Here is a 21,145-nt window from a genome sequence, read left to right on the forward strand (position 1 = left end):
CGCAGGCCAAAAAAGAGAGGAACACGTCGTATTCTGGACAAGATATCGTGTGTGTAATCCATAGCACCATTCAAAGGGGATTTACAAGATTATTTTAAATCATGACAACCTTTATCCGCAGAGAAGAGGTTCGAGGAAACACTACAGTGATGGAGAAGGGACGAACAAGAGAGGAACATTTAGTATTCTGGACAAAGATATATCATGTGTGCAATCCAGAGGTGTCCAAACTACGGCCCCGGAGTGAATCGACCCTCACTCAGCAAATTAAAAAAGTATAATGACTTAAGTATTTATTTAACCTTTATTTAACCAGATAAAAGCATTGAGATAAAATCTCATTTACAATGCTGACGAAAAGCAGTCACTACATTGTGCACATTTGGGACAGTAAGAAAGGTGCACTACTTACTACTACAAGGACTTCAGACAACTTCAATTTAAAACAGGCTATAGTGACAAGTGCCCTCAGTTTGAGGCGTGATTGAAGGTCATTCCAAGACCAAGGACCATCATAAAAACAGACTCCTTTTTCCAGCCTCAGTCCGCACGGCAGGAACCTGGACCCGTATCCAGGCACTGGATCTGGCAGCATGCTTTCTGGCTTTTCTTACCCACAATCCTTTGCACGGGGGATATTTAAAGTGGACCTATCATGCTATATTATAATAATATAGTGTAGGACCATACCTATATAAGGCATATTTATACTTTATTTTTTTCAAAATACCAAACAGATCATGCATTTTAGCCATGCATCATTTTGCTCAATTTGCACTTTTTTACCCCTGTTTTAGCAAGGGCTGATTCTGTGAGAACAGCACCATCTACAGGCCTGGCATATGTACTACAGCGTCTCCAGCGCTTTCGAACGGCAATGTCCGTGGCTGTCTCCTCCTGATTGGTGGAGTTGGCCCAATAGCCGTAGCGCCACCGTCCTGACGTCAGGACAGTGTTCAAATCTGGATCAGTTTTGATCAGATCCATTTGGGTATGGAGGAAAATAGAGAGGGTTGTGTTTTCTGACACTTGGTGAGTTCCCTGGAACACCGGGGACACAGATTCATGTATAAAAGACGTACAAAAGTGCATTTTGCATGATAGGTCCCCTTTAAGCAAGGGCGGTAAAGTTCAACGTGTTATTTTAAGAACAACATCCTGAGAGAAAAAATAAAAGGTTTCCCCAGACTGAGAAACTCAAAACAAATATAAACTTTAATAGCATTAAGAGTTTCTGCTTGAATCCACCATCTGTTTTATGTTATGAATTTAAATTATTCAATCATGTTGGAAAAATAAATCTACTTTATTACATTGAGAGTTGTTGAAATGTTGAGGAAACAGAACTGATTCTAGATGTGTTTTATTATAATTCTCATGTCATTTTCTAATAATAAAAAAAAGAGTCTCACAAAGATTCATGAACAATAATCATCACTTTTTTTGGGAAATCTTAAAAATATTAGAGGACTCTTTAAAGTAGAGACACTACATACTGATATACACCTGAACATCAGCAGGAGAGGACTCTTTAAAGTAGAGACACTACATACTGATATACACCTGAACATCAGCAGGAGAGGACTCTTTAAAGTAGAGACACTACATACTGATATACACCTGAACATCAGCAGGAGAGGACTCTTTAAAGTAGAGACACTACATACTGATATACACCTGAACATCAGCAGGAGAGGACTCTTTAAAGTAGAGACACTACATACTGATATACACCTGAACATCAGCAGGAGAGGACTCTTTAAAGTAGAGACACTACATACTGATATACACCTGAACATCAGCAGGAGAGGACTCTTTAAAGTAGAGACACTACATACTGATATACACCTGAACATCAGCAGGAGAGGACTCTTTAAAGTAGAGACACTACATACTGATATACACCTGAACATCAGCAGGAGAGGACTCTTTAAAGTAGAGACACTACATACTGATATACACCTGAACATCAGCAGGAGAGGACTCTTTAAAGTAGAGACACTACATACTGATACACCTGAACATCAGCAGGAGAGGACTCTTTAAAGTAGAGACACTACATACTGATATACACCTGAACATCAGCAGGAGAGCACTCTTTAAAGTAGAGACACTACATACTGATACACACCTGAACATCAGCAGGAGAGGACTCTTTAAAGTAGAGACACTACATACTGATATACACCTGAACATCAGCAGGAGAGGACTCTTTAAAGTAGAGACACTACATACTGATATACACCTGAACATCAGCAGGAGAGGACTCTTTAAAGTAGAGACACTACATACTGATATACACCTGAACATCAGCAGGAGAGGACTCTTTAAAGTAGAGACACTACTTACTGATATACACCTGAACATCAGCAGGAGAGGACTCTTTAAAGTAGAGACACTACATACTGATATACACCTGAACATCAGCAGGAGAGGACTCTTTAAAGTAGAGACACTACTTACTGATATACACCTGAACATCAGCAGGAGAGGACTCTTTAAAGTAGAGACACTACATACTGATATACACCTGAACATCAGCAGGAGAGGACTCTTTAAAGGTAATTCTTACCATCATTCTGTGAAACATATGATTGAAATGGTGAGTTTACCAATTCGACTTCAGGTGAAGGTTAACTGTGTTAGTCCTATTTTGGAATCAGCAAACATTTTACATAAAATTAACAACAATTTAGACGAATTCAATATTTCTTTATGAACAAATAAAAGGACCACAATGGAAATCTGTCTTTACGCCTTATTTATTTATTTGTAACAGGATTAAATGGATGATAAACATCATTTAAATTCACATACTGTAAAACGGAACATTTCCAGGTTAACTGGAAAATATCAGACAATTTTCAAAATACTGTGAAAATGAAACCTTAAAACGCAGCGCCATCAACAGGCCGACAAGGGCCACTACTACTCATAGAAATCAGTCCTAAATCTAGAGTATTTACTGATTTTAATGCACATTTATCACTTAAATGCCTTTATTTTAATGTAATATCTAGTTTGCGCCTCGTTTAAAGTTGTTTTTACAGTTTTCTGACTTGTATAACATTCAAACAATGAAATAAAACAGATATAATAAGTGCCTTCTCAAGCAGAATATAACATTTCCACCTTTTGGAAAAAAGTGCAGTCAATGGAAAGAAACAATGAAATATATATTTATAACACAATGAACAATAGATGTCACACATCAGAGCTTATCTTAAGGTTTGATTCATCCAGAAAAATCATATTACGGTAAATGAGTTTTTGTCACAGAAAGGCTTTTGCAGTAAATTCAATATTTGACACCACATCGTAAAAGTCTATTATATAAAAAAACACATTTAACATTGGTCATTTAAAGCTGCGTCAAAATGCTTCCAACCACCAGAGGGAAGCTGAGCAAGCATTGCATGTTACATTATTTCCGAGCGACCTTTGTGTCCATTTGATGAATTTAAGTCCAATTTTTATCTCGTTTTTTGGGCTCCACCACTCCTAAAAAACACTTCCAGGTCATATTATCAACAATGAACCCCCCAAAAGGTATAGCTTAAAATATTCTTTAAGCAGCAGGGGGTCATTACACAGTGCATTCTAATACAAACTATTCATAATTGCAGCTTTAAAATGCCAAACAACGCAGAGCAGTATCACAAATATCACTAATAAAGATTGATTTTTGTTAAATTTGATTTACCCACTCGTCGTATTTCTACACATTTGGCACTTTGCGTTAATAAAACACACATTATTCTAGATTTACACTGAATAAAAAGACCATTAAACAACCAGTCACACCAGCATTATTAAATGTAGTCCTAAATATGAATACCTTTGTGTAACAGAACGTAAAATACAACGATATTAACAATCTAGTAACTCCTATTTGACTTGGCGGGATTATCAGACTGTTACAACTAAATATCAAATGTTTCCCATTCATTCAAAGACATTTTAAACATTTAGATTCTTCGAAAGACAAACTCTTGGCATACTTTGAGGTCCAAACATGATTTAAAATTGAATAAAAATAAGCTTTATAAAGTCGAAACCTTATAAAGCTACCGTACTTTGTTTTTCTTTACATTTAATAGCCGCACTTCTTTTCCCGCTGAACACACCTATTCTTGTTTTCCTCCAGAGCGAGGCCACGTGATTATTTTTTAAAAGTATTCAACATGGCCAGCGGTGGAATGTACATTTACTCAAGTGCTGTACTTCAGTATGATTTTGAGGTACTTTACTTGAGTATTTTCATTTTCATCCCAACTATTATTTGTTAAATTTACAACATATTTTTAGTTTAGAGATCTTAAAACTGTCCCTAGACTCCAGGATAAATCAAACAGTCATCTTTATTTTAACACTGTTTCATGTTTTTAGCAGCAATGTAGCTTTTAAAGGGGCCCTACTCTGCTTTTTGGGGTTTCCTTCCCACCTGTCACAGTGTCTTCTATAGGTTTTAGTGCATGTAAACGGTCTGCAAAGGCCAAAATCCCTGTGTTCCCTATAGAAAAAAAAATCGTTTTCTTCCGGAACAAAGTGACATCACTATGGAATACTTGCACTCCTATTGGCTCTCCAACACATTGTACGTGATAGGTTAAGGGGCGGGACATCTCTAAGCTGGTTGACCAATCACAACAGAGAGTCGCAGTAGAGGCACTAAATACTACTATGAGCAGAATATGGCCTCTTTAATTCTTCCCTGTAATATGTTCTGCACTGCTGGCTGATATTAAAAGGCACTTATCAGCAGAAGAGTTTCGCACCAAAACTTGATTATTTCATATTTAAAATACAGAAATTCACGAGGTCTTTTACTGTTAAAGCTGCACACATAAGTGGATTTATTTAATCCTCTGACGGTTTCAATCAAGTTTACTTTCGATGAGTTTTAACAATCAGTATGAATGAATCTGCTCAAACTAAACATATCTTTATCATGCTGCATTTTACAAACTGTTTCCCGCCTCCTGTGCCACAGAGGTTGCTGTGGTGGACAATGGGGCCCTCAACTGCTGTCCCTGTGACTCAACCTGACCATTACCACACTCCCTGGCATAATGACCTGGCTTCTGACAACGTCTACATATAACATGGGCTGGGCGTTGCAGTGTAGCAGGGGGCTTAGGGGTCTGTAAAGCTAGTAGACCCTGTGTCAGCTGGTTAAGCTGTTCTTGTTGTTTCAGCAAGCTCTTCCATTTCTGGGTTACCTGGGCTATCTGATATATATATATATATATATATATATATATATATATATATATATATATATATATATATATATATATATATACCTGGTATCAGATAGCCCAGGTATATATATATATATATATATATATATATATATACCTGGGCTATCTGATATATATATATATATATATATATATATATATATATATATATATATATATATATATATAATAGCACTCAGGAGGAACTGAATAACTCAAAGATATTGCAGAAAACCACTTTTTCAGAAATCTTTCTAGGAAATCAGAAATTCAAAATGGAATCTGAGCTTTGATGTAAAAGGACTAACATGAATTTTCTTTTTTTCAATATATTTAGCTTTGAATGTGTATCTCTTGATTTTGGAATAAAACTCTTTCAAAAAGCACTTTTTCTTCCAGGTAGATTTTCAGATGTGCGTTTTTAGTTTTTCTTTAATAAAAAATATTTTGAAAAGAAGTGAGGCGTCAGCTGAATTTGTTCACTTTGGACATCTCAAAAAAGCCAAGTTCACATCGTCATCAATGATAGATACACTTACAGTATTTCAAAAATACATCAGGTATGTTTTTTTATATTCAATATATATTTATGTGTCACCTTGTAAATGAGCTCCTTCAGATTTATAGCAACAAACACGGCTTTTAAACTCATTTCCTGTTCAATTTCTTTTTTTTAAATCGCAGGAAACTTTAAAAAAGCCATCAGGAAAAATCGTAACAAACGTCCCGCACGTTTTGCATTTGATTCAATGGTTGAATGTATAAAAAGCGTTCGATTTATTTTAAGTTTAACCCTTTTTCTTGACACTTCTTTCAAGTTTCTACTTTCAAAACGTTTTCATTATCAGTCAGAGCTTCAGCGTGTTTGCTGTGAAATGTTTTCCGGAGCTCACGTTAAGCGAACATGCAGACGGTGAAATGTTAAATATATTTCTACACCTTTCTTCCAGTTTCACATCGCAGAGGAACGGACGCTGCTTTACTCGTTTCTTGATGTGATGTCCTGAAAAACAGAATTCAATTAGTTGTTGTTATTTCCACGCGGCCAGTCGACATAATTAAAGAAAATGTATTTCATTTCAGACTCACCTCCGTCTTCGCCCTCCTCCACTCGCCCAGCGGACCCGATTTTGTCAAAACTGAAAGAAAAACATATTTTAACACATATTTTCTAACGTGAAAATACTCTGATACAGGTAACATATTATGCTTTATACACTTCCTCATGTCTCTTCTACATCAACATGTGTCCCCTCTTCTCCATGTCTCTTCTTCATCAACATGTGTCCCCTCTTCTTCATGTCTCTTCTTCATCAACATGTGTCCCCTCTTCTTCATGTCTCTTCTTCATCAACATGTGTCCCCTCTTCTTCATGTCTCTTCTACATCAACATGTGTCCCCTCTTCCTCATGTCTCTTCTACATCAACATGTGTCCCCTCTTCTTCATGTCTCTTCTACATCAACATGTGTCCCCTCTTCTTCATGTCTCTTCTACATCAACATGTGTCCCCTCTTCTTCATGTCTCTTCTTCATCAACATGTGTCCCCTCTTCTTCATGTCTCTTCTACATCAACATGTGTCCCCTCTTCTTCATGTCTCTTCTACATCACCATGTGTCCCCTCTTCTTCATGTCTCTTCTTCATCAACATGTGTCCCCTCTTCTTCATGTCTCTTCTACATCAACATGTGTCCCCTCTTCTTCATGTCTCTTCTACATCAACATGTGTCCCCTCTTCCTCATGTCTCTTCTACATCAACATGTGTCCCCTCTCCTTCATGTCTCTTCTACATCAACATGTGTCCCCTCTTCTTCATGTCTCTTCTACATCAACATGTGTCCCCCTCTTCTTCATGTCTCTTCTTCATCAACATGTGTCCCCTCTTCTTCATGTCTCTTCTACATCAACATGTGTCCCCTCTTCTTCATGTCTCTTCTACATCAACATGTGTCCCCTCTTCTTCATGTCTCTTCTTCATCAACATGTGTCCCCTCTTCTTCATGTCTCTTCTACATCAACATGTGTCCCCTCTTCTTCATGTCTCTTCTACATCACCATGTGTCCCCTCTTCTTCATGTCTCTTCTTCATCAACATGTGTCCCCTCTTCTTCATGTCTCCTCTACATCAACATGTGTCCCCTCTTCTTCATGTCTCTTCTTCATCAACATGTGTCCCCTCTTCTTCATGTCTCTTCTACATCAACATGTGTCCCCTCTTCTTCATGTCTCTTCTACATCAACATGTGTCCCCTCTTCTTCATGTCTCTTCTACATCAACATGTGTCCCCTCTTCTTCATGTCTCTTCTTCATCAACATGTGTCCCCTCTTCTTCATGTCTCTTCTACATCAACATGTGTCCCCTCTTCTTCATGTCTCTTCTACATCACCATGTGTCCCCTCTTCTTCATGTCTCTTCTTCATCAACATGTGTCCCCTCTTCTTCATGTCTCCTCTACATCAACATGTGTCCCCTCTTCTTCATGTCTCTTCTTCATCAACATGTGTCCCCTCTTCTTCATGTCTCTTCTACATCAACATGTGTCCCCTCTTCTTCATGTCTCTTCTACATCACCATGTGTCCCCTCTTCTTCATGTCTCTTCTTCATCAACATGTGTCCCCTCTTCTTCATGTCTCCTCTACATCAACATGTGTCCCCTCTTCTTCATGTCTCTTCTACATCAACATGTGTCCCCTCTTCTTCATGTCTCTTCTTCATCAACATGTGTCCCCTCTTCTTCATGTCTCTTCTACATCAACATGTGTCCCCTCTTCTTCATGTCTCTTCTTCATCAACATGTGTCCCCTCTTCTTCATGTCTCTTCTACATCAACATGTGTCCCCTCTTCTTCATGTCTCTTCTACATCAACATGTGTCCCCTCTTCTTCATGTCTCTTTTACATCAACATGTGTCCCCTCTTCTTCATGTCTCTTCTTCATCAACATGTGTCCCCTCTTCTTCATGCCTCTTCTACATCAACATGTGTCCCCTCTTCTTCATGTCTCTTCTACATCAACATGTGTCCCCTCTTCTTCATGTCTCTTTTACATCAACATGTGTCCCCTCTTCTTCATGTCTCTTCTTCATCAACATGTGTCCCCTCTTCTTCATGTCTCTTCTACATCAACATGTGTCCCCTCTTCTTCATGTCTCTTCTTCATCAACATGTGTCCCCTCTTCTTCATGTCTCTTCTTCATCAACATGTGTCCCCTCTTCTTCACGTCTCTTCTTCATCAACACGTGTCCCCTCTGTGGAAAGAGACTCAAAGATTCTCTCTCTTTTTGTCCTGATCCATTTTTATAAAAACCTGTCTGAAAATGAGCTGATCAGATTTTGGCCACTTTATGATGTCATAACGATGTTTTGGCATTAGCCAATCAGCAACCAAGGTAACCCCCCCCCCCCCCCACCTTATCACCTGAATCTCCTGAATCTCCTCCTAGAGCACCATTGAGTTCTTTGTAACCAAATCTCTCTCAGAGGGGCGTGGGGAGGGGCTCCTTATTTTCATCTAAAGTAACAGACAGAGAATCAGTCCTTTGGAAACAGGGCTGAAACAGAGGGGGTTATGGGTAATGCTGGCTGACAGGCAGGTAGGCCATCCAGTTACTTTAGCCGGGCCGGCTCAGATGATTGGTCGTGCTTTTTACAGTACTACGGCTTCCACAGATGATATTTGTTTATGGATTTTTTGTCAAAGCACTTCAGATATTCATTGCTATCTGGATGTTAAGAGCATTCCATGGAATATAACAACAAGTGTATCTCGAGCCGGTTTCTCAAACTTACCTACCCTACCTTTAAAGGTGGGGTAGGTAAGTTGCTCTTAACATCCCGATAGCAATGAATATCTGAAGTGCTTTGACAAAAAATCCATTATAAAATGTCATCTGTGGAAGCCGTAGTACTGTAAAAAGCACGACCAATCATCTGAGCCGGCCCGGCTAAAATAACTGGATGGCCTACCTGCCTGTCAGCCTTCCATCTGTGCACAAACTTATCTGGTGCCCTCATTGGTCATGTGCGCGTTCGTGTGTGTTGGAGGAGGGGCTCTGTGAGGAAGTGGCAGGTTTTCTCCGGCTGTGTATTTTCAAATTCTAGCGATCTCGAGCTGGTTTCTCCAAAATTACCTACCCCACCTTTAAGTCTCATTTACGTGCAAAATATCTGTTCAACAACTTACGCATAAATGATGTGATCATCACGAACACAGTAGACGTGACGGTGGCGCTCCACAAAAGACCCCTGCAGGGAGACAAGAGTAAAGAAAAAACACATTTTATTGTTGAACCAAAAAACAGCCCATTATATTGGATTTTAAGACTAAAAATCTTAAGTGCTGTCAATTTCAAGATTTCTACATATATATTTAAATAAATAAGTATGTTTTTACACAGATTTGCATTTGAAAATATAAAAAATGATGCTGAGAAATAGAGATTTACCCCGAGTATAGAGCGGTGAAGAGGAAGAGGGTGAAGATGAAAAGGAGGAGGGCCTTCATCGTTAAACCTGAAACACAAACAGACAAAAACATTAATGATTAAATATTACATTTTTTGTCATTTCTAATAATATTTGAAATACTTTTACAGAACAAAACTCTCTTTATCCTAATTTTTTTTTTTAATCGAATAGAAAGAAATGGTTGTAAAGTAATATAACAGGTTGAAAGGCAAGGCAGGTTTATTTATAAAGCACATTATAACTCAAGGAATTTAATTAAAACACATTAAAACATTCAGATAAAGTGCAACAGAAACACAAAATGACATTTAACCACATTTAGTGATTTAAAAAGCCAAGAAAATAAAAAATAGGATAAAATACTTTTGCTATTGGCACTCGGGTTATTTAGAAATGCTTCAGTTACCTGTGTGCTCAGGTGAGGCCGGACAGCAGCTATTGGTGTAGAAGGGTGAAGGAGGCGGGACTTCAGAGAGGCCGCCATGTGATTGAGTAAACTTTGATTGACAGATCTCAGAGCAAATCTCCTCCTGGATGAGAATCTTAGGGGGCGGGGCCACTTTTTCAGGAGGGGGGCGGGATCTCAGTGTGGTCTGAAAGACAGAGAAACAAGTATAAATATATTTTAAGTGCAATAGAGCTCAGTGTAGCAAACCACTTTTCAACAGTGGGTCACAGTGCAAGACTATTAATGCAATATAGAAGAAGAAATGAGGAGGAGGTTAAAGTATCCAGCATATAGTCGTGCCCGTCACCACCGCTAAGCTAAAGGCGGCTAATGTTGGGCTATAAAGGAACTACAGCACGGTCACATGACTTCCCGTCACCACCGCTAAGCTAAAGGCGGCTAATGTTGGGCTATAAAGGAACTACAGCACGGTCACATGACTTCACGTCACCACCGCTAAGCTAAAGGAGGCTAATGTTGGGCTATAAAGGAACTACAGCACGGTCACATGACTTCACGTCACCACCGCTAAGCTAAAGGTGGCTAATGTTGGGCTATAAAGGAACTACAGCACGGTCACATGACTTCACGTCACCACCGCTAAGCTAAAGGAGGCTAATGTTGGGCTATAAAGGAACTACAGCACGGTCACATGACTTCACGTCACCACCGCTAAGCTAAAGGTGGCTAATGTTGGGCTATAAAGGAACTACAGCACGGTCACATGACTTCACGTCACCACCGCTAAGCTAAAGGTGGCTAATGTTGGGCTATAAAGGAACTACAGCACGGTCACATGACGTCACGTCACCACCGCTAAGCTAAAGGCGGCTAATGTTGGGCTATAAAGGAACTACAGCACGGTCACATGACTTCACGTCACCACCGCTAAGCTAAAGGTGGCTAATGTTGGTAACCATTGACCTCCAGACCAGGGGACAGGAAGTTATACATTTCAAACTAAAATAGATGAAGTTCAGAAAATAATACCAAACTTTTTGTGCTAATTAAAATGGATATCTGGTAAAAGTAGAGTTTGTGTTGCATATAAAAAGATGGATGTTACATCGTGGAGACTTTAATCTTTCATTTGTGAGAACCTTTCAATCTTAAATCTCAGCAGTGAATCCTGGATCTGTTACCGTAGGTGAAGCTGCGGCTGTCCTCCAGCTCGGTGCTGTTCAACCAGGTCTTCTCGTCCCGGCTGCTCCGGGCCTGGTCCAGATCCAGATCTAGATCCAGGTCCATATCCAGGTCCAGGTCTTGTTCCTGGTTCTGGTTCTGGTTCTGTGCGGTACCGAAGACGCCTCTGAAGACCTTCTCGTCCAGCCACGACTGACAGCTCTCCGTCACGTCGCTCAGCAGGCGAGCCAGAGAGCCTCGAGGACGCCGCCGCCGCCGGAAAACCCTGAGAGAAGAAGAAGAAGTGAACTCGAGCACCAATGATCAACAGAGAGGGCAAAAGTACACACATCCTTTACTGAAGTAGAAGTACAGATACTCGTGTTTAAAAATACTCTGGTGAAAGTAGAAGTACTGACTAAACTTCTTTACTCAAGTAAAAGTAAAGAGGGCTTTGAAATGTACTTCAGTAAAAAGTACCCATAACTAGCAGCTGTTTTAAAGAGTACCTGACCTCCCTTTATATTAATAGAACAATAATGTCATTGTTAGCTAATGAATGTTTCCATGCTGAACAACGGCAACATGACAACGTTTTCATTGGTCCCTCTTCTTTAGAGAAGACCAGGAAATGATGGATACACGGATCGTGTTCAAATCAATAGGCACGCAATGACTCTAAATAATAATGATCACGCCACCAAACACACATTCAAACTAAAGGAACCAGCCTGTTTGGAAAATGTGAGAAGTAGAAAGTACAGGTATTTGGGTTCAACATGTGAGAAGTAGAAAGTACAGGTATTTGTGTTCAACATGTAAGAAGTAGAAAGTACAGGTATTTGTGTTCAACATGTAAGAAGTAGAAAGTACAGGTATTTGTGTTCAACATGTAAGAAGTAGAAAGTACAGGTATTTGTGTTCAACATGTAAGAAGTAGAAAGTACAGGTATTTGTGTTCAACATGTAAGAAGTAGAAAGTACAGGTATTTGTGTTCAACATGTAAGAAGTAGAAAGTACAGGTATTTGTGTTCAACATGTAAGAAGTAGAAAGTACAGGTATTTGTGTTCAACATGTAAGAAGTAGAAAGTACAGGTATTTGAGTTCAACATGTAAGAAGTAGAAAGTACAGGTATTTGTGTTCAACATGTAAGAAGTCAAAGTAAAAAGTGGTCAGAAAAATAAGTAGTGGAGTAAAGTACTGATACCAGAAACATGTGCTTAAGTACAGGAACAAAGTATTTGTGGGAATGACCTAACTGAAGTATTTCAAGGTCTGGCTGCTGAGAATGAGCTCATTGTTGGAAAGACCCTTCATGTTGTTTCATGCACTGGTCAGTACTTTGCTTCCCTGACATAACTTCCTTCAGACTAGTGGAAAGAAAACACCTCAAATCCACATTCAGGAGGTTATTTTCCTCTGTCTGTCTGTGTCTGCAGATTTCTCCTAAATGTAACCAACTGTAAGCATTACATCGTGTCTCATTTGCATATTTAATCATCACATTGTGTTATATGGGTTTGTGTGTAAATGGTCTGTTTCTCTGCTATGGACAGTCTTTGCACTAATGTACATTTCTCAAAGTTATTGAAGTGACTGTTATTTTGTATATATAGATTGTTGTGTATTTATTTATGTCTTAATGTGTGCATATAGGATATACATATATATCTTTGTTATTGTATTCTGGATTGTGGGAAACGGTATTTCGATCTCTCTGTCGGTACACACAAACTGAAAGGTTGACAATACTTTGACTTTCTGTCCCACCTGACGAGGTTCTCCTTGTAGGAGACGCTGGTCTTGCAGGGGGTCAGAGAGACGTTCCCCTTCTCGTCCCAGGAGAAGCTGTCCTCCGTCACGCTGTAGTATCCGTTGGTGAGGAGGCGAGGCGAGCGGCGGCAGGAGCTCGGGTCGCCGTCCAGAGACGAGTAACAAACGTACGAGGAGTCGGGAGAGAGCAGGGACACGTCCAGGCTGAGGAGACGTATTAAAAGAGAGACCGTTAATAATCTAGCTTCCAGCTGAGTAACTCAACGTTATGTTAGACATGTAGAGTAGGGTCTCCAGCACATAGAAGCTGCCGGATGCTAACCTGCAGATGTTGCACATTTAGCATAAGAAGCTTTAATTAGAATGAACTAGCATTATAACCTATGCAGACAATCGCTACAAACACGTCCAGGCTGAGCACAAGAAAGTCCGTTATGGCGCGTTTCCACTACAGCCCGCAGCCCGGTTTAAGAGGGCTGTGACGTCAGCGGCCCGTCTTTGGTTGCGTTTCCACTTGGCCTAGTACCGGCCGGCGGGTCCTAATTCACAGTTTTTCTGGCCTCATAAAATCGCGGGTCTAGGGCCAGAGACAACGAGGCTGAGTCGGGCTGAGTATGCTAAACTAGAGAGAGCATCGCTGGCAAGGGGGCTACAACTACAACAAGATGGACATATTTGATCGTGATTTAATTGTAATACACGTTTCTAAATGATGCCGAAGTAACAACATACTGATACCGGTTAGTAAAAACCATGAATTAATGCTTTGTCAAGTCTGCAGACAGACGGCAGGCGAAACACCTTTTAAAATGCGTGTTTTCTAAATGGAGATTGGCTAAGCTAACGCAGTATATGCTCCGACCGTCCACACTCACAACAACGGCCTATACAGACATAAATAAAGCAGCGACTGTATTCACCATGACACAGGCAGTCTGTGGTTTGTACTTGTTTAACTTTTGTCTAGTTTCTGAACAGATATGAGGAGCTGTGAGCTCTGAGTGCTAACAGCTAACGGCTGTGTTGTTTTTCTGGGGTTCTCATTGAAGATGACGTCACGGCTCCGCCTACACTGCGTTACTATAGATACTGCCCCAGTTCCTAAACTGTAATGGAAATGCGCCATAAAGTGAGCCAGTCCTAACGAGGCCCAGCCATACCGAGCGAGGCCGAGCGAGGCCGTGTAGTGGAAACGCGCCATCAGCATCAGCTATCAAATACATTCAGCTGCACTTTTATCCAAAGCGACAAAAAGTGCTTTGAACCACAAAGACTCAAACTAAGGACAACAAGATCAGTGCTGACTTATTTACTTCAACAAGCAACACCATACTAAGTGCTGGTGCATAAGTGCTACCTTTTGAGCAAATGGTTGTGTACCATGGGAAACACAGGCGAACCCATTGTTCTGTATATATGTTGGGTTTTGGATTATTCGAACCCAGAGTGATAAACTGAAGGAAACGACCTTCTCACCTGGACGTTGGATAATAATTCCCTGGGTAAAGTAAAAGGTGCTTTCTGGCTTTTCCTCGGCGGCAGTTTTATTACGACTTAAAATGTATGTTTTCTTTCGCTGCTACATATACGATATAATCAGGGTAATAATCGGACACTGGATATCGTGTTGGAGTTCAGAATACGGCACGAGTGTTATTCTAAATAATAATGATATTAAATATTATAAATAGTCTTTTTATGTTTGTGGTTCGGTTCCCATATCAAAACGTCTCCATGCTGGGTAGCGAGAACAACTTTATTTTCTGACTTAAACCTGGAAGAAGTTGCTGTGCTTCATTAGTTGTTTTAGCAAAATAGCCTTTAAACACATATTTATATATTTAACACTTAAAGTAAATGAATACACGGTACATGTTAGAGAAGCAGATGTTTTTTACCTCTGACAGGAGTGACCCCGTAGCCTTCGTTTAGTCGGTGAACCTGGAGAGCAGATACCAAGAGAGATAGGTTTACACACAGCTGATGCAACGTGTGTGTGTGTGTGTGTGTGTGTGTGTGTTTTGTTTCTAAATAAAGACGTCTTGTCTTCCATCAGTTTGCGTTCCTGAGGGCCGACACCTCTTGAGTAAATTCTCTCTGGTGATAACCCTCTGCAGGAATGTGACTCTAAGAGGTCTCTGCTGTCTTCAAGATAATTCATAAAACCAAACGGCAGCGAAGACACAAACAGAGGAGGGAGTACGACACACATGCACTACTTCAGGTTAACGTGTACAGGTAGTGTGACAGCATGTATATGCAATGTGCTTTTAAGAAGAGGATTCGTGCTGAACAACAGGAGGCATCGGCCCTCAGGATCATTACAGCATTTCTCCACCAGAATGTCCTCACAGCTGTTTTCAAAGCATGGTCCTCACAAGTATAGCAGAACAATGTGTGTGTGTGATACAATAATAATGTATTATAATGTAATAAAAGAAGCTAATCTTTCTAGACAGCATCAAGGCACATTCACAACAGCAAATGTTTGGAGTTATATATCCATTTTCTTTTTAGTAAGGTTTTTTTTGCTGCCTCTTTACCGAGTTGATAACATAATAGTGTGTGTGTGTGTGCGCGTGTGCGTGTGTGTGCGCGTGCGTGTGCGTGCGTGTGTGTGACGTACTTGTCACAGCTCCAGAGAAGAACAGAGACATGTTTGTCTGCAGCCGAGTGTCTTCTGTGGATCTGTGAAAGAAACCAGAAACACAAAAACCGGGTCAAAAAACAAAACTAAAACACTAACAATGTTTTAGTTCGTCTCTAAACACTCCCGAACGTCTCGACTCTGTCTGTGGTTCTTTAAAAACACACATAAACTCTCAGTTAGCTCATATTTAAAGGGGACCTATCATGCAAAATGCACTTTTGTACGTCTTTTCTACATGAATATGTGTCCCCGGTGTTCCAGGGAACTCACCAAGTGTCAGAAAACACAAACCCTCTCTATTTTCCTCCATACCCAAATCTCTAAAAAAAGGGGCTGCAACGGATCTGATAAAAACTGATCCAGATTTGAACACTGTCCTGACGTCAGGACAGTGGCGCTACGGCTATTGGGCCAACTCCACCAATCAGGAGGAGACAGCCACGGCCATTGCCGCTCGAAAGCGCTGGAGACGTTGTAGTACATATGCCAGGCCTCTAGATGGTGCTGTTCTCACTGAATCAGCCCTTGCAAAAACAGATCTAAAAAATGTCAAATTGAGCAAAATGAGGCATGGCTAAAATGCATGATCTGTTTGGTATTTTGAAAAAAAAAAAGTATAAATATGCCTTATATAGGTATGGTCCTACACTATATTATTATAATATAGCATGATAGGTCCACTTTAAGGTTTTACAACAAACAAGAGGAAAGTTTGCTAGGGACTATTTTCAGCGGCGGAGGAATCCACATTTTGTGCTCTGAGTGTGTCAGCAGGACGGTGTGTGTGTGTGTGTGTGTGTGTGTGTGTGTGTGTGTGTGTGTGTGTGAGAGACTGAGATAAGGCTAGCAACAGTGTGTGTGTGTTCATGATAATAGAAGAACATGTCATTGAAGGCAACAGTGTGCCTCACTAGTTGTGTTTATATTTAGGTACATTTTAAATGGGCTGTACTCGTATACATGTTACGAAAATGTTAGAAATTTCACACACAAATGAAATGAGAATGAGCGCAGGTTTGGAGAGAATACACTGAGTTTGAATTCATCTCATTTATCCAATACAACATCTTTCCACAGATGTTGTCAACAACAACAGAGTGTACGGAAATAAGAGGAGGGGCAAGAGAAGATCAATATTATAACTAAGTACAGTGAGGTGATGACGAAGTACAGTTTATTAGATTTTAAGGAAAGGCATTGGAGCAGGTTTTTAGACGATACAAGGTAATAAAATGTTTCCTTCCTCCTTGTTTGTGACGTCTTAAACTCTCCAGAGCCTCAGATCAGCTGTCAGAGCACAGAGGGAGTAACGGACACAAGCCTCTATGAGATAATACATGTGAGGTTTTATAAACGCACGCAGCAGGAGGGTTTTACCTTCAGACGTCCGGCACAAACACCGTCTGCTTTCCTTCAGTGTTTCCGTGTTTTCAGTTGAGCTTCTCTCACATCCTCCAGCAGCAGCAGCAGGAGCCTGAGAAGTATGCAGAAGGAGAAGAACAGACGGTTAGCGGTGAGGTCATGTTTCCTGTTAACCCCCGAGCTGCCGGAGGAGTCTAACATGCAGTCACAAGATCTGTGTGACTGCGTGAGGATCCAGGTGTTAGTCAGACCCAAACGTGGAAAATACATTAAAAGATTAAGAAGTGTAGACTCTACCAACTTCAATATGTTGAGATCCTGCAACAGTTTCTTAGATGTTGAGTTAATGAAAGAGGCCTTATTCTGCTTTCTATTGTTATGTATGTATTTCAAAGAGCACCGTGCATACAAATACATTCATCTCAGAAAAGAGAGGAGATGAATGATGCCAGATTTGAGCTAATAGCACATTCCCATCTGCAGTCCTGAGGCAGGTACACAACACTCACCAAACACTATCCTCAGTATCACACACACATTATAACACATGGTTTAAGTAGTTCTGTGGTGTTGCCTCTCCTCATAGTGTGTTATAGGTTTTAGTGCATGTCAATGGTCTCCAAAGGCTAACATCCCTGTGTTCCCTGCAGAGGGAGTTTTTATTTTATATGTGGATCAGAGATTAAGGGCAGTGTTAGCCTAGCTTAGCATAAAGACATGAAGCACACTGGCAGCCATGATACACACATCAATAATTGGTAAAGAACATATGGTTGTTATCCTTTATATCTTCTTAAACATGTACCATTTATTTGACCTCTGAAATGTTTTCCTCAAATAAAATCTGACACCATTCTGTGGAACGAGGGATAAAGGAAGTGGGTCAGCGACTGCAAACAGAGACCCTCTGTTACAGTGTGTGTGTGTGTGTGTGTGTGTGTGTGTGTGTGTGTGTGTGTGTGTGTGTGTGTGTGTGTGTGTGTGTGTGTGTGTGTGTGTGTGTGTGTCCTTTGTTTGAACTGAGGAATGCTCTTCGTGGTTTGAACGTTAACGGTCACTGAGTGTTGTAATGTTACTTAATACTCATATCATATATAATAGCGGTCTCATTCTCTTCACCAGAGCAACTCGTCTCCACAGATTCACTGGAGTCAAAATAAACTTCCTGAAGAAATGCCCCAAATAGAAGTTCCTCTTTGCATGAGTTTGTATAAAAATACCAAACATCACTCCGGATGATTCAGTCTGTAGGGGAGAGTCTTTTTCTCTGTAGTCATGACCTTCAGAAAGTCGCCTGAACAAAGGGACAGATTTTAATAATGTAGGGGCTCTTGGAAAAGTCTTATATGTATACTTTATATAATCACAAAATCAAGATTATTATAATAAAAAGTGGGAAAATAATGTTCATTTAGTGAGGAGTGAGGAGAGAGGAGAGGAGAGGAGAGGAGAGGAGAGGAGAGGAGAGGAGAGGAGAGGAGAGGAGAGGAGAGGTCATTTCATTTATTTGTATAGATTTTGAAATCACAAATGAACTTAAAGGTGGGGTAGGTAAGTTTGAGAAACCGGCTCGAGATCGCTAGAATTTGAAAATACACAACCGGAAAAAATCTGCCACTTCCTTCAGAGCCCCTCCTCCAACACACACGAACGTGCACATGACCAATGAGGGCACGAGATAAGTTTGTGCACAGATGGAAGGCTGACAGGCAGGTAGGCCATCCAGTTATTTTAGCCGGGCCGGCTCAGATGATTGGTCGTGCTTTTTACAGTACTACAGCTTCCACAGATGATATTTGTTAATGGATTTTTTGTCAAAGCACTTCAGATATTCATTGCTATCGGGATGTTAAGAGCATTCCATGGAATATAACAAAAAGTGTATCTCGAGCCGGTTTCTCTAACTTACCTACCCTACCTTTAATATTCCAAACGTGAGAAGGAATGATTCACATATAGTTTTGTATATATTTATATATTATTATTTTCCTGTTCCCTTCAGGGCTTTATAACAGGATGACATGTATTCATTTACTGAATCCCCCTCCTCAGATGTGTCTCGTTGGAATCCCCCCCCCCCGTTTCCCAGAATGCCTTGCAGTACCAGCAGTCTGTTGGAGCTGATGATGTTGGAGGAAAACGCGTCACAGGACACACACACACACACACACACACACACACACACACACACACACACACACACACACACACACACACACACACACACACACACACACACACACACACACACACACACACACACACCACACACACACACCACACACACACACACACACCACACACACACACCACACACACACACACACACACACACACACACACACACTATATTGCAGCTTTAAAAATTAAATAATAATAGCACTAACAAGGACATAAAAAGGAACTAAGTAAGGACACAAGGAAGGACTTTAAGAAGGATATAAAAAGGACTGAAAACAAATGAAGGGCACAAAGGAGGACTTAGGGAAGGAGATGACGAAGGACACTTGAGTGGAGGATGATGAACCTTTATTGATTTCAGGGACGCAGACGATATCTAGAAATATGTATTCCTATATTAATAAAAACAGCTTAAAAATAAGTGGAAACTTGCATTTCTCACTGTTAAAGTCACTTTAAAAAATAACTCAAAAGATGTTTGTTTTTGTATCATGAAGCCAAATTATTCCAGTGACTTAACCTGTCATAAAACCTTTTAATATTTACATGTTCACTTCAGCAGATAATAAGAAAAGAATAACATGCATTTCTCATAATAAACACAAGGGAGTAACTCAGAAAAATACCTGAAATACAATCAAATCAAATTAAATAATGTAGCTTTGAGACTTGAAGCCCCACATGTATCTGTGTTTCTGTTGTCCTCAGCAGTGCAGAAACCAGACAAAGAAATAACGGGCTGAACTCACCGTCTGTTTTCCTGCACCGGAAGTGGAGAATAAACACCTTTCCTCTCCCTGGCAGAACGCGTTTAATCCTCTTCTTATTTTTCCTGTACTTTAAGACTTTTTAAATCCCAAATTGTCGTTAAATCAGAAAAACCTGAAGAGAGACTCGCAGCTGTTTCTGAGCCTCGCCCACATTCAGGAAACACCGGAAGTACACAACAAGAGGGCTCCTGGATTTTCAGAGTAAAAGCATGAGGATTTAACCATTTACTGCAGGGACCAAATTACACACACACACACACACACACACACACACACACCACACACACAATATATATATATATATATACATATATGTGTGCACGTTTTTAAATATATAACTCCTGATGATTTTTATAAATATAATAATTTTCATTAAATTGTATTATTCATTTGTTTTGCACATTTAATCTTACATTAAATTACATTACATTACATTACATTGCATTTAGCTGAGGCTTTTATCCAAAGCGACTTACAATAAGTGCATTCGACCAGGAAGATACAAACTTGAAGAAAACAGAATCATATAAGTACATCAGGTTTCATAGAGCCAAAACATTTCAAGTGCTACTCAACTGGCTTTAGATAAACCAGTCCTTATTAGTATATAAGTGCTTTGTTAGCAGTTCTTTGTTAGTCATTCTATTGCTCGAAGTGGAGTCGAAAGAGATGAGTTTTCAGTCTGCGCCGGGGATGTGTAAGCTTTCTGCTGTCCTGATGTCAATGGGGAGCTCATTCCACCATGTTGGAGCCAGGATAGCAAACCCACGTGTTTTGCAGATGGGAACTCGGGTCCCCCTCGCAGTGCGGGTGCAGCGAGCCGTTTGGCCGATGCAGAGCGGAGTGCACGTGCTGGGGTGTACAGTTTTAACCATGTCCTGGATGTAGGAAGGGCCCAGATCCATTCACAGCATGGTACGCTATACCAGTGTCTTGAGTGGATTCTAGCAGTTACTGGAAGCCAGTGAAGGGAGCGGAGGAGCGGTTTGGTGTGGGAACATTTAGGAAGGTTGAAGACCAGACGAGCCGCTGCATTCTGGATGAGCTGCAGATGTCTGATGGCACATGCAGGTAGACCAGCCAGGAGGGAGTTGCAGTAGTCTCGGCGTGAGATGACGAG

The 21,145-nt window shown here is 40.4% G+C and overlaps 1 protein-coding gene across 1 annotated transcript; it reads right to left on the minus strand.

Moving 5' to 3' along the window:
* Positions 1-5,435: 5,435 nt before the first annotated feature.
* On the minus strand, positions 5,436-20,176 carry tmem71 (transmembrane protein 71). The gene is given in 12 exon segments (XM_034136002.1): positions 5,436-6,246; positions 6,333-6,382; positions 9,433-9,494; positions 9,695-9,761; positions 10,123-10,291; positions 10,293-10,309; positions 11,307-11,572; positions 13,060-13,266; positions 14,961-15,003; positions 15,689-15,750; positions 17,090-17,186; positions 20,005-20,176. Coding segments are annotated over 10 exon segments (936 nt in total). The 5' UTR covers positions 15,720-15,750; positions 17,090-17,186; positions 20,005-20,176; the 3' UTR covers positions 5,436-6,222.
* Positions 20,177-21,145: the final 969 nt, after the last annotated feature.

Source organism: Trematomus bernacchii, unplaced genomic scaffold, assembly GCF_902827165.1.
Source record: "Trematomus bernacchii unplaced genomic scaffold, fTreBer1.1, whole genome shotgun sequence".
In the NCBI taxonomy this organism is placed as follows: Eukaryota; Metazoa; Chordata; class Actinopteri; order Perciformes; family Nototheniidae; genus Trematomus; species Trematomus bernacchii.